The sequence below is a fragment of the Vombatus ursinus genome, unplaced genomic scaffold (genome assembly GCF_900497805.2).
Source record: "Vombatus ursinus unplaced genomic scaffold, bare-nosed wombat genome assembly UNPS02014811.1, whole genome shotgun sequence".
NCBI classification, from domain to species: Eukaryota; Metazoa; Chordata; class Mammalia; order Diprotodontia; family Vombatidae; genus Vombatus; species Vombatus ursinus.
In genome coordinates, this window is record NW_020954589.1 from 13662879 (window position 1) to 13676607 (window position 13729).

Consider the following 13729-nt stretch of genomic DNA (forward strand, 5'->3'; position numbering starts at 1 on the left):
GGGTGCTCACCCTATTGGTGCCAGACTTAGTGAAAACACCTAATTGACTTAGAGTTACTACAATTTAGAATTACTGAGCTCAAGCAATCCACCAGCCTCAATCTCTCCAGTGGTAGGGATTACAGTAATGCACCATCACCCTGAGCCAACAAGTGTTATTATTATTTCCCTTTTATAGAGGAGGGAACTGAGGTTCAGAGAGGTTAAATTGCCTGTCCAGGGTCATCTAGCTAGTAAGTGTCTTAGAAGATCAATCCATAAGCAACAATTAACTGTCTACTAAGCACCAGGCACTGCTCTAGGAACTAAGGATACAAAAGTGAGACAATCCCTGACCTCAAAGAGTTTACATTTTCCTAACAGGACAGAACATGTTCATGGTTAAGCACACAGAAGCCACATAAACCTAATTTCACAGTGATTTGGGTATAAGGTGAGATTTGAACCCAGGCTTTCCTGACTCCAAATCTCATGCTTTCGGCATTATGTTCTGGGGATCTCTTGGCTGCCAGGACTGCATTACTGAGGACCACTGTACTGAGTCCTGAATTTATTTTTCTTTCCTATAGCCAGCTGCTGAGCAGTTCAGGTTCAGAGCAGACCAGAAAACTGAGTGAGAAGGAAAAACCATTTTCTTAAAGAAAAAAAAAAGATTTCATATAGCATAGGTCTCTAAGGATTGCATGCTTAATTATTTTCCATGGGTCTGTCCTACCCATTAACTGGACTGGAGGCCCCTGGGAAATAGCACTCATGTGTCATTCATTCCCCTTTGTTCCCCCCTATCCCTAACCCCACAGGTCCCCATACATGTAGCAGGTGATTCCAAGATGGCAGCAGCTGAGCGGTTAGTATGTATGCACAATGTGCTCCTAGGATGGAGCACCTTGGTGATCTCACTCAATACAGAGAAACCATCCCTATGCCTTGAGAGTTTCCTGAATTAACAAATACAGATGGATGTAACATCCCTGGCTGGAGCTTTGATCCCTTGTGCCTTCTAAACTCCATCAACCTTGGTAGGGAACATCCACAAGTTATTCTTGCTTACAAAGAGGGGAAATCGAGGCAAAGGAAGTGCCAAGGATAGGGGGCAGTGCTTGTCCAGGATCATCCATCAGATTACGGTCAACAATCCACTCCTTAGCCCTTTATATCACATCCCTCCCCTCCCCCACTTCCTTTATGCATCAAGGAAATCACTTCCCTTTATCAGTCACTCACCATTGGAGGCGGTGAAGTCGATGGCAACCGTGAAATTGATCTGAGTCCTAGGAGTGGAAGAGTAAGAATGGTTATTGCCTGAGAAGGTGATTACAGTACAGGAGACCAGCTGGTACTTCCACATACTAGCTGTGACATCTAGGGCAAGTCACTTTACATAGCTGGACTTTCCCTCTTCTGAAAACAGGAGAACAATAGCCTCTGCCCTATCTCAAAAGGTGTTTTGTGATAACTGGGTGTGGAATATCTTTGCAAAGCAAGAGGTGTCTAGAGTCAGGAAGATTCCTCTTCCTGAGTTCAAATCTGGCCTCAGACACTTACTGGCTGTGTGACTCTGGGTAAGTCACTTCACCATGTTTGCCTCAGTTTCCTCATCTGTAAAATGAGCTGGAAAAGGAAATGGCAAACTGCTCCAGTAACTTGACCAAGACAACCCCAAATGGAGTCACAAAGACTCTGAAAGGACTATACAACAACATTTAGCTGTGGAATCTCTTTGTAAAACAAGACGAAACAAAACAAAAAACCACGTTTGTTGTCATCTTTTCCCAGGGCCTTCAGAGAGAAACAGGAAGCTGGACAGTTATACTCAGCTACAAGTCTGGGCACTGATCTCATAGCCACCTCTAACCTCAGGTGACAGATGTGGGGGGGATAAGCTAGAGAAAGTTGGAGAGTCTGTTCGAATCACAGGCAAAGTTTCATATCAGTCATTTACACCACAGGACGAATTTGAGTCTCCATATCATATTTTTGCCTATGTATCAGAGGAGCCCCAAGACATTTTGGGCCTACTCTCTCATTTTGAAATTAAAGACTCTGCCCTTAGCATGAGGACATTTTTAAGGCAGGGAAACTCTTTTCTGTCCCCCAGGAACATGTTACAAATTATGTTCCAATGGAGTCCCAGAATTATCTGTTCCAAGATGAATTAAAAACAAAGGTGAAGGATCTATCTAGCAATAGTATATTGGAATGGTGGGGGAGCCCTTGATCTCTTCCTCTCCCTTGGCTCCCCAAATTCAACACAAAATCTTTGTAAGTGATCTGAGTAAGGCAAGCATCTATTGAGTCTCTCAAAGGAAGAATCATAATAATAATAATGATGAGAAAAGGACCTGTGGTTTTAAGCTCTCTGGGCCTCAGTTTCTTCATCTGTAAAATGAAGCAACTGGACTACATTGTAGGCTTATGAAGGTCCCTTACAGCCAGGGGTGTGCTGGATTTCACCAAGAGCATTTATATCTGGGAAATCAGGAAACCCTACAAATCAGGGCTTCATTTATTGTTTTGTTGTACAGTAGAGAAAATGTTAATGATGCAGATTAAATTTAAGAGTGTATCACGCATTTTTTTTTTGGAGAGCTGGTTGTTAAATATTTACCTGCACTCTGAATTTGAACTCAGGTCCTCCTGACTCCAGGTCCAGCACTCTATCCACTGTGCCACCCAGTTGACCCTACTTGAGTAACTGTGAGCAAGTCATGTAATCTCCCTCTGATAAAGGCATCAGGGCATATTGGAAAAAATTGTATTTGGAACCAAAGTTAAGGTCCCTTCCTAAGGTCTGGTTCCAACCCCTGCTCCTTACTAGCTGTGTAGATAGGATGATATAGAAGGTGATAGATTTAGAGATGAAAAGGACTTTGGCCAAAGGTCATCTAGTCCAACACTCCCATTTTACAGATGAGGAAGCTGATGCCCAAAGAAATTAGTTGACTTCCCCAAAGTCACACAGGTAACGAAATAACTGAACTGAGATTCAAACCCAGGTCCTCTGACTTCAAAACCAGCCCTCTACCCAGTTCACCATGTTAGATAGTCAGTTCCTTTTCTGGGACTCTGTTTCCCCACCTGTAAAATGAGATGGTTGACCGGGTGACCTCTTAGGTTTGCTCTACCTCTGAATTTTATGATTCTGTGAAGTAGTTGGGAATCCTGATGGGGCATAGATACATAGCTATGGAAGTTTATCTGTGATGTCAGAGGCAGCATGGTAGTGAAAAGAGGTTTGCACTGAGTCAACATGACTTGGGTTCAAATTACACTTTCTGACCCTCAAGTTGCTTACCATCTCTGCACCTCAGTTTCCCAATCTGTAAAAATTAGGGAATTGGATCTGATGACTTTAAGGGTCCATCTACCTCTATATTTCTGGTATCTGAAATCTCTCCTGTGGGTGAGGGGCAAAGCCCGGCTACTGGGCCGGCATCCCTTCCTAACCTAGAGAACGCAGCCTGGCTCCCGAGGGTACAGCCAATCAGAAGGGCCAGCTGGGGTGATAGGAGGATTCTGAGACCCTGGGGGCAATACTGCCGGTGGAGAATCGGGGAAGGAAAGCCCAAGACAACACCCCCATCTTACCCCATGCCTGGGCAGGCCCTTCCTCAGGGACATGGCCAACAGGCTCTAGGTGCTAGAGAGGCCCTCAGGGAACATCTGGTCCAACTCTTCGATGTAGAATGGAAAACATTGACACCTGTGCCCTCCCACAGGGCCAGGGTAGCAGCTTTGGCCAGCTGGGCCTTGCTCCACCGCAGGCTTTGCCTGTTGAACTCCAGTAAGAACAGCTGGTTTGGAGACAAAGACCTTGGGTTGGAATCCCGAGTCTGTTTACTAGCTGTGTGACCTCAGACATGTTACTGCCCCTCCGGGCCTCAGCTTCCATCAGCAAAACAAGGAGGCTTTGGACCAGATGACCTCAGAGGTCCTTCCAGCTCTAACATTCTATGCTCCTAAGAAACTTGACTTGAGGCTGCGTGGGAATGGTGGAGAGAAAACTGGATTTGTAGCCAGAAGACCTGGGTTAGAATTCTGAATCTGCCATTTACTAGCTGTCTGACTTCAGGCAAATCAGGAAACCTCCCTGAGGCCCAGTTCCTCATCTGTAAAATTGAGGAGCTGGAGTAAATGACCCCCTGGGGTCCCTTCTAGCCCCAAATCTGCCATCTTGGGCCCTCTCATTTTTAACTTCTCGTGAGACCAGGGCTGGGGTGGCGGTACATTTTGATGTGGGCAGAAAGGAAGCGAGAGGTCTAGAGCACTGGATCCTTGCTACCCTGGGAAGGCAGTTTCAGATAAGGGACCAGAAAGGAGCATCTTGGGCAGAATGAGGGCATTGAGTGTCCAGATAAAGGGACTAGAGGAACCCAGATCTAGAGGGAAGCTTGGAAGTTACTAAGTCATAGATCTAGAAATTGGAAGCTATCAGAGGCCAGCCAATACTACTCCCCCATTTTACAGACGAGGAAACTGAGGCCAAAGGAAATTGTGACTTCAATGTGAGGTCAATGTTCTTTTCTTGTATGAATGAGTAGGCACTGACAGGGACCAGCTCTGACTGTAGTGATGAATTTGACCCAACTGCGTCCCACCTTTAATGTGACTGGCCAGCCAAGCTAGGAGGATGAGGGGTCCAGAGCATGTGGACTAAGAGCCAGATTTTGTCCTTTCCTTGTGCTCCAGAGCATATGGGCAGCCTTGCCACTCTGACACCCCAAGAGCATGGGGCCGGAGGGGAGCTGCCTCCAGCTGCCCCCAGCTGCCCCCAGCTGCCCCAAGGTCCTTTCCCTTTTTGATCTCTTCCCTTCCCTGCCCTGCCCTGAAGTATAGGGGAAGCATCTCCCTAGGCAATTTTGCCTCCACATCAAGGTTACCTTACAGGCTCCTGGTTGTTGGTGCCCTTTCTTACCTTTCTTTTCCTTGACTCCTGAGTATCTGCTTTTCTGGGGCTGTTTTTTTGTTTTGTTTTGTTTTTATTTTTCATCTGGACCTGTGATTTCCCCAAATGGGAATCTCCTGATGTGGAAACACCCTTCACTGATGCAGGTCAGCAACTCATCAGTAACATCATCTCAGAGTAGAGGTTCCTAACATTTTTTGTAACATGGACCCCTCCGGCTATCATTACCAGACAGCCAAAGGCCTCAGTTTCCTTATCTATAAAATTAGGAAGCTGGACTGGCCGGTGTCTGAGGGCACCTTCCAGTTCTAGAGAGCTTCCAAACTTCCCTCTACATCTATGTTTCCAAGATCCCTTTATCTGGGCACTCAATGCCCTCATTCTTCCTTGACCTCTGGTGCAGTCTATGAACCCTTTCCCAGAATAATGTTTTTAAATAATTGAGTAGTTGTTGTTGTTCAGTCGTGTCTGACTCTTTGTGACCCCATTTGGGATTTTCTTGGCAGAGATACTGGTATGGTTTGCCATTTCCCTCTCCAGTTCATTTCACAAATGAGGAAACTGAGGCAAAGGGGATTAAATAACTTGCCCAGAGTCACATAGCTAGTAAGTGCCTGAAGTCACATTCGAACTCAGGTCTTCCTAACTCCATTTCCTGGTGTCACCTAGCTGCCTTGAGATAATTGAAGGAAATGCTAAATTTCAGTTAGAGGTTAGTAAAAATGAAGATGTAATTTTTTTCTCCCATCCAAGCACACAGACACCTCTGAAATCTCTCCATGGACCCCCATCCAGGATAAGAATCCCTGTCTTGGATTGTTGCTTGGCCCACTGAAAAAGTTAGGTGACTTGCCCAGGGTCACCTAAGCAGGGTGTTTCAAAAGTTGGACTTGAATCTCAAGGCTATCTATGTCCAAGGGTGGCCTTCTATCCAATACTTCATGATGCCTCTGCCTAGGCCTCCTTTATCCCTGTTCTGTCTCTCTGTATTCATGATCCCCTGTTTCTCCCTGCCATCCAGTAACCGCATACTCCTTCATTCCAATCTTATCTGTCTTGCCTCCTGACCCCTTTCTTCTCCTTGACCCCTGCTAGCTGTGTCTCCCTTAATTCCTAGCTTATCTGCTTAGATTCCTGATCCTCTGCTCTTCCCTGACCTCTGGCAGCTTCATGTACCCTCACTACCCATTGCCCACCCAAACCTCTGATGACCTGCTTGACCTATGGATAATCCCTTTGCCTCTTCCTTCAGCTCCAGTGTTCTCAGATCCTTCCTTCCTCCCCAGCATAAAGACCCTTATTTGCCTTGGCCCCTGGTATCTATGCATCCTGCAACCATTGCCTCCTGCCCGGTGACCATCCCAACCTTGAAGTCTGCCTTGCTCTGAGGCTCTTTGTGGCTCTAAGCTGGGATGCCAACCCTCCTGCCTCATGGGCCAGTAACTCAGGGACCCAATGGTTAGTGGAACTCTCTGTTGAGTGGGCTAAGAGGCTTAAATACGTGTTGTTATTGTTGTTGTTAAGTCATTTTTCAGTCATGTCCAACTTTCCACGACCCCGTTTGGGGTTTTCTTGGCAAAGACACTGGAGTGGTTTGTCATTCCCTTCTCGGCTCATTTTACAGATGAGGAAACTGAGGCAAACAGGGTAAAGCGACTTGTCTGGGGTCACATAGCTAGTAAGAGTTTGAGGCCAGATTTGAACTCAAGAAGATGAGTTCCTGTTTCCAGGCCCAGCACCCTATACACTATGGCACCACCTACTTACCCATCAGTCACGCCTGACTTGTATTGGACTCTTCGTCCGTGACCCCATTTGGGGTTTTCTTGGCAAAGACACTAGAGTGGTTGGCCATTTCCTTCTCAGGCTCTCTTTGGAAATGAACCAACGGACTAGGAAACTGAAGCCAACAGGGTTAAGTCCAGGGTCACACAGCTGGTAAGCGTCTGAGGGCAGATTTGAGCTCAGCAACAGCCTAGCACGCTATCCACTACATCACCTAGCTGCCCAGAAGTTCACGTGTCAGAAGTAGGGTTTGAATCCACACCTCTATAACAGAGACCAGAACACCTAGAGAGCTTCCTATCTGAGCCTGGAGTCTGGTGCCTTAGACCGCTAGACCAGCCTGACACTTATTTAAGCACAGGTGATCCTCAAATCCCAAACATCTGAGGCTGTCCTTCAGAATCAGTCAGGCCAGTGATGCCCGCAGTGACGTAGGCCCAAATGCACAGGGGTGACACCTGGAACTCTGCATTTGGGAACTCATACGACTTTTAAGTTCAGCGTGTAAGGAGCCCTTCTCTCACCCTCCTTTGATATAATCCAAGAACGTGCATTCTGACTCCACCGCGAAGGACAGTAGTGTTACCTTGGGGGAAAAAAAAGACAGAGCATCCATTAGCCACGATGGGTATCACCACGGGGCAGGGCTAGATTTGGGGATTGGATGTTTGGGTTTGCCTCCGATCAGAAATCTCAATTCAGTGCCTATTACATGCCAGACACTGGCTAGAAGCGGGTGACACATATACATAAATGAAACAGGCCTGCCCTCAAGAGACTTATTTTCTCATCGGGGAAACAACACATCTAGGTCTCCCCTTACTTTTCTGTTCAATCCAAATTTAATTGAAAACACATTTATTAGGCTCTCCTGAGTGCAAAGCACATGGGGAGGTTCAAAATTTGAGGCTTACAGCTTAGAAAGTGGATGAGACACATTGCAGATTAGTACAATGAACAATAATGCATGTTTAAGTATATTAAAGAGAGAGACGACGAATGAGATAGGAGGGGGAGATCATTCCAAACAGAGGGGAGATGAGGGCATAGGCAGCATTTGAGTTGGGGTCCTTAAAAGAGGCATAAGAATTCCACAGGCAAAGAGGAAGAGGAAGAACGTTCTTATTAACCGGAGGGGAGTAACCCCCAGGCTGTCTGTGTTAGGTTAGGATTTCACCAAATTCTCCCCTCCTTTTTTGGGGAGTGTTGGCCTTTTAAATCCCCACTTTAAGCTCAGGAAGTTTGCTCTGCTTTTATAACTGTCTCCCCACTCCCATTACCCTCTATCTTAAATACTCTTCTCTATCCCCACTTGCAAGTAGCCTTCTTCATTTCCATTTTTGTTACTTGTATTGTTGTTGTTCAGTTGTTTCAGTCGTGTCTGACTCTTCACGACTCCATTTGGAGTTTTCTTGGCAAAGATACTGGAATAGTCTGCCATTTCCTTTTCTAACTTATTTTACAGATAAGGAAACTGAGGCAAACAAAGTCAAGTGACTGCTCAAGGTCACACAGCTACTAAGTGCCTGAGGCCAAATTTGAACTCAGGAAGATGAGTCTTGCTGACTCCAGGCCTGGAGCTCTATCCATAGCACCACCTAGCTGCCCTTTGCTAATTGTTAGTGGGTATGAAATTGTCCCAGTCCAAAATATATTGGTGTCAATATATTCCAGGAGTCCCTGGAAAGTACTGCCCTATAGAATTGGAAAGTAAAGGGATGCCTGTTAGTTGGGGACCAGCTGAACAAGTTATGGTATTTGAATGTGATGGAACACTTTGCGTTATAAGAAAGGGATGTTTTCAGAGAAACCTGGAAAGACTTATATGAACTGATGCAGAGTGAAACTGAGCAACACAAGAATAATTTACAGAATAACAATAATATTGTAAAGATAAACAACTCTGAAAAACTTAGGAACTCTGATCATCTCTGATTATCACAATGAACAATCATGATTCCAGAGGACTCATGATGAAACAGACTACTCACCTCCATTGAGACATGATTGTTTTTTGGGTGTGGCCAATGTGGGATTTGTTTTGCTTGACTATACATGTTTGTAAAAGGAGCTTTGTTTTTCTTTCTTTCTCAGAGGTGGGAGTGGGGCAGAGAGAAGAAGAAATGGAGGAGTGTGGGAAGGAGAAAAAAAGCAATTAAAAATTTTTAAAGAGAAAGTACCATCCTGCATCAGCTAATGGATCCCCAAACCTGGGCTTCTGTGTCCAGCATGAGCCAACTGGGATAGGGTATAGGAGCATGTGGGTAATCTCCCTGATTTTACCCTTACTGACTAGGGATGGGCCCTTCCATGGCTTCTCTTTATAAACCCACTATGAATGTCCAAGCAGGAATTTATACCTTAAGGGATGGGGATTGGACCTGAGATTTCAGTGATATGAGGAACTCCCAGGGGAGTAACTTCCTTTTACTAAGGCACGCCAGCACCTTTTAATCTTAAAAAAATCACCTGGAGCACTGTTAAATAACTTTCTCAGAACCATTTTGGGTCAAAGGCAGGATTTGAACCCAGGGATTCCTGGCTCTGAGGTCATTATACCACACTGCCTCCTGTGTCTTTTACCTACTGATACTCTCAGCCTACCCCAAATCTCAGGGTAAGGGGTTTTCTCCATCTCCCACTGACTTTTGAACTCGTCCTAAGTTTGCCTCTTTCTAGTTTCTGGGATTAGCCCCACCAGCACCTCATCCCAGAATCTGGTCACCAAGGGCCTGTTCCTCTCCTCCATCTGGGGCCTTTATCTTTCAGGCTTCATTTTTCAGGTTCCTCTCCTTTACAATCTCTGTGCTTCCAAACTGAAGAGTCCTAATCTTTTAGTCTGTCTTCACACCACCAGTGGGGGAGGCTGGGGAATAGATAAATGAAACAAAATACTTCTCTCCAAGAGCTCTGTTTAAGACAGCCCTTGCCCCAGAACCCAGGAAATGCATACGCATTCTCATCCAGCAAGCTTCTACTCAATGTAAGGCTCGGGATTTATGACACCAAGGACAGGTGCCAGTCAGCAATTTATCTTTGCCCTACATAGCAAGGAAGGGTTAGCCAACTAGCTAAATGAATGTGAGGGATGGTTCAGAGAGACCTTCGACCTATTTAAAGGAACCAGCTCTTTTCAAAGCACTCTGCTCTTTGGAGGATACCCTCCTCTGCTCATGGGTCATTTAATGCAATCAAACTGCCCCCCCATGCATGGAATATGTAATGTAATATAACTTGTACCTAAGCAAGAATTTCTTCTACAATCTCTAATAAAGAGTCCAGGCCTGTCAGCCGCAAATAGGAGCTGTCCAATCAGAAACAACCTACTGGGAGCTAGGTGGGGCAGTGCATAGAACACTAGCCCTGGAATCAGGAAGACCTGAGTTCATAATCCTGCCTCATTCATTTACTACGTGACCTTGGGCAAGTCACTTACCTGCAGGTTGCCTCAGTTTCCTCATCTGTAAAATTAGATCCAGGACTGGACAGCATCTCGAAGGCCATCTAATCCAACCCCCTCATTTTACAGATGAAGAAACCGAGGACCAGGAGGTGGTTATTAACAATAATAATGATAATAGCTAGCATTTATATAGCGTAAGGTTCACAAAGTACTTTACAAATGATATCTATGTACATTTGTTACAAGCGTTGTGCTTTTCTTTTTTTTTTCCTAATGGAGGAGGAGGGAGAGAAAATTAGTTTTAGTTAATTGAAAAAAATTTTAATTTAATTTTTTTTTTAAAAAACAAGGAACGTGCTGCCTTGGGGCAGCAGTGGGTGGCCCTTTACTGGAGGTCTTCAAGAGAAGGCCAGATGATTATGTCTTGAGTATATAGTAGAGGGAGTTCTTATTCTGCCACGGATTGGCCTAGATGACCTAGAGGGTCTTGTGAACTCTCAACTTCCGTGATTCAGTGAGCCCTTCCAGTGAACTCACTACTTCAGGAGGCAACAAGCAATAAGGTCGCCTTACTTATAAAAAAAAATTGGTAAATCGGGCTCATAGCTAATTAGCCAAGATTACCGAATTTCCAGTGCATTTCCGGAGGGGAGCCGCTGCATGGCTTCACGTAAGACCACCCATGGGGAGGGTGTGTGGTTCCCGGCTAGTTTTGTGAGACTTTCAAGAGTTGCCCCCCACCCCAGTTGGGATCCCCCAGGGCTCTTGGTTTCTCTGAGACCCTCCCCCAGTCCCTCTGATGCTCCTCCATGTGCCCAGCAGGTCTCCTCCTGGGCTGCTCTGTGCCGAACAGATGTAGAGGCAGCCTAGCTGGATCCTGGATTGCTGAGAAGCCCCCGTGGGAGTGTTTCTTGTCCAAATTTCATCCTGAAGCAGGCTGCCTGTTGTGTCTGTCATCTCCTGGGGGGTTGCCCCATGGGCACCTCCTCTCCTCCCCTCCCCCCTCCGCCCCCGCCTGTCTCCCCATCCTCCCCGGCTCTAGCTCCTACGTTCTGCACGCCAGGGCTGCTTGGTGCCTGACACACTTCAGAATACAGAATGTCTTCACTCAGCCCCTGGGGGAGGAAGGAGAGGGATGGGGTGGGGGTGAGGAAAGAGGGGAAACTCACTGTGCCAGAGTTCAGGTATTTCTTTTTCTTCATTTTCTTTTTCGGGTTTACCACCTGAAGGAGGGAAGAGTTGGATGGTCAGAGGGGAGGGTCTCCAGGCAGTCGGTGCCACTTTCTGCAGTGCGTGGAATTTATCTGCTCCCTCTGCTCCTCCCCCCCCCACAAGGACAAGGGCATGTAGAGGGGTCCCAGAGAGCTCCAAACACCCAGGGAAGAACCCCATCACTCACCTCCTCAACACATACTCTCGGGTCCATTCAGGCCTTTCTCCTCTATCACCAACACACATACGGTAGTTTCCTATTTAGCTAATAGAAAAGGTGCTAAACGGTTGCTTTTTAACGTGCTGAATGAATACAGATGCTGTGGGTGCTCTGTGAATTTTGGCAACTCGGCACAAAGCTCCGCTTGCTCTGCCCTGGTTACACCTTTGCTTCCAAATCAAGTGTTGTTTCTACCACACCTCATTTTCCCCACGTCCTTTATGCTGACTCTCTCATTTGATTTTCACAGGTTCTCACAATTTCAAAAGTGTGCTTCTATATATTTCTGTTATATGTATTTAAACATTTTCACTAACTCATTGAGAAAATTTCCACATACGCTTTATCACATCTCAGTGTCTTATAAACAAAATAATCCCTCATTTATGTTCTTTTTTTCCTGTTTCTCTGGTTATTTCCCCATCACAGCCCTGTAGGCATTCTCTCTAGACTACCACTTTCTTATGTGGGACCAGGAATTGTTAGCTTCGTATTATAGATCAGAATACTGAATGAGGTACAGAGAAGTAGAGCATTTTGCCCATGGTCACACAGCTATTTTGGAGGTAGAGCTGGCCTCCTGATACCTAGTCCAAAGTTTCCAATCCACTACTCAACAAGTCTTGATTGGATACTTACTTTGCAAAAGGCCTGAGGGGGGATGCAAGATTGGCCCAGACACCAGCCCTGTCCTCAAGGAGTTTACAATTCAGCAGAAGAGATGGAACTGAACTGAGAATACTGAACTCAGAATCATTGTGCTTGAGTTTGAAGTCTGTTTCTGTCATGTCCTCCTGTGTTACCTTGGATAAGTCACTTGACCCATTTAGGCCTCTGTTTTCTCATCTCAAAATAAGGGGCTGTACTAGATGGACTCTGAATTCCCTTCCAGCTCTAAATCTGTGATATGATAAATAGTACAAGTATCTACATTATAAAACATTAAGTTGTTGTTGTTACATCATTTCAGTTGTGTCCAACTCTTCATGACCCCATTTGGGGTTTTCTTTGCAAAGATACTGGAGTGGTTTGCCATTTCCTTCTCCAGCTCATTTGACAGATGAGGAAACCGAGGCAAACAGGGTGAAATGACTTGCCCAGAGTCACATAGCTAGTAGGTGTCTGAGGCAGGATTTGAAGTCAAGGAGATGAATCTTCCTGACTCCAGGCCTGGCACTAGCTATCCACTGCTCCACCCAGGTGCCCATCACATATGTGCCTAGCACATAGTAAGTGCTTAATAAATGCTTAATGATTGAGAGGATCAAGACAGGCTTCCTGTAGGAGGTGGCACTTGAGCTAATGGAAGCTGGAGGAAGTGAGGGAGTACTTGAGGTGAAGATGAATAGGAAGTGTATTCTTGGGCTGGAAAATGGGCAAAGGCCCAGAGACTAAAGATGGACGGTCACCTCTGAGGAACAGCAGGTGGTGATGTGAGTTTCATCACCTAACCTGGTTAAGAACCACGGCAACAGGTTCTGTTTCGCAACTAGAAATTTGTCACACACGGCCAAAGAGAACCAGAAGGTCATTGCTTCACAGGCTAATTCTTCCCTAAAAAGGCGATGGAACCGTCATCATAATTTAATTGATCCAGGGGACTAAGGCTTGAACTGCTGGGGAAGCTTCCCAGTCACCTAAGGTATGAAAGCCCAGTGCAGAATGGACTCCTCAGGCCTGATGGATTTCCCACTGGCCCATGAGTCGACACTCCCTGCTGATTTGTCTCTCCATCCTGCAGAGGATGAGGGATAGTGGCTCAAATGAACCCACGACGTACTGGAGGAACAGCATTTTAGCAGGTATGCAGAACGGGGGTTTAGGGAGGGGAGAGGCTCCCCTAACTGGAGGAGAGCAATTAGGAAATCACTGCAATAGTCCAGGTAGGAGGACACGAGGATCTGAGCTAGCATTGGACAAGAGGGCCTTGGAGGGGCCTTCCAAATCTGGGTCTACGAAGCTGCAAAGCGGTAAGAGAATGGAGGACCTGGAAGGGGACAGCATCAAGGGCACCAGTGGAGGGACTGGCATTTGTAAGGAGTCATCTGCGGAGAGAGCGAGTTGATGTAGTCACCTCCATGAGTGGAGACAGGAGACAGATGTGAAATAGAGCACACAGACCCAATAAAAACTGGCAACTCATTGGAGACCCTTGACGAATGAAGAGTGGAGGACATCTCCAGGGTGCAAGCCTGGATAACTG

General features: G+C 46.1%; 1 protein-coding gene across 1 annotated transcript in view; it reads right to left on the bottom strand.

Moving 5' to 3' along the window:
* The window catches only part of CPNE5 (copine 5), a 170956-nt gene that overhangs the window by 13211 nt on the left and 144016 nt on the right, over positions 1-13729 (bottom strand). Inside the window, exons 11-13 of the mRNA XM_027876615.1 lie at positions 11264-11317; positions 7216-7277; positions 1225-1271 (exon numbers count right to left, since the gene is read on the bottom strand). Of these exons, the coding sequence (XP_027732416.1) occupies positions 1225-1271; positions 7216-7277; positions 11264-11317 (163 nt within the window). The remainder of the gene's footprint in view (positions 1-1224; positions 1272-7215; positions 7278-11263; positions 11318-13729) is intronic.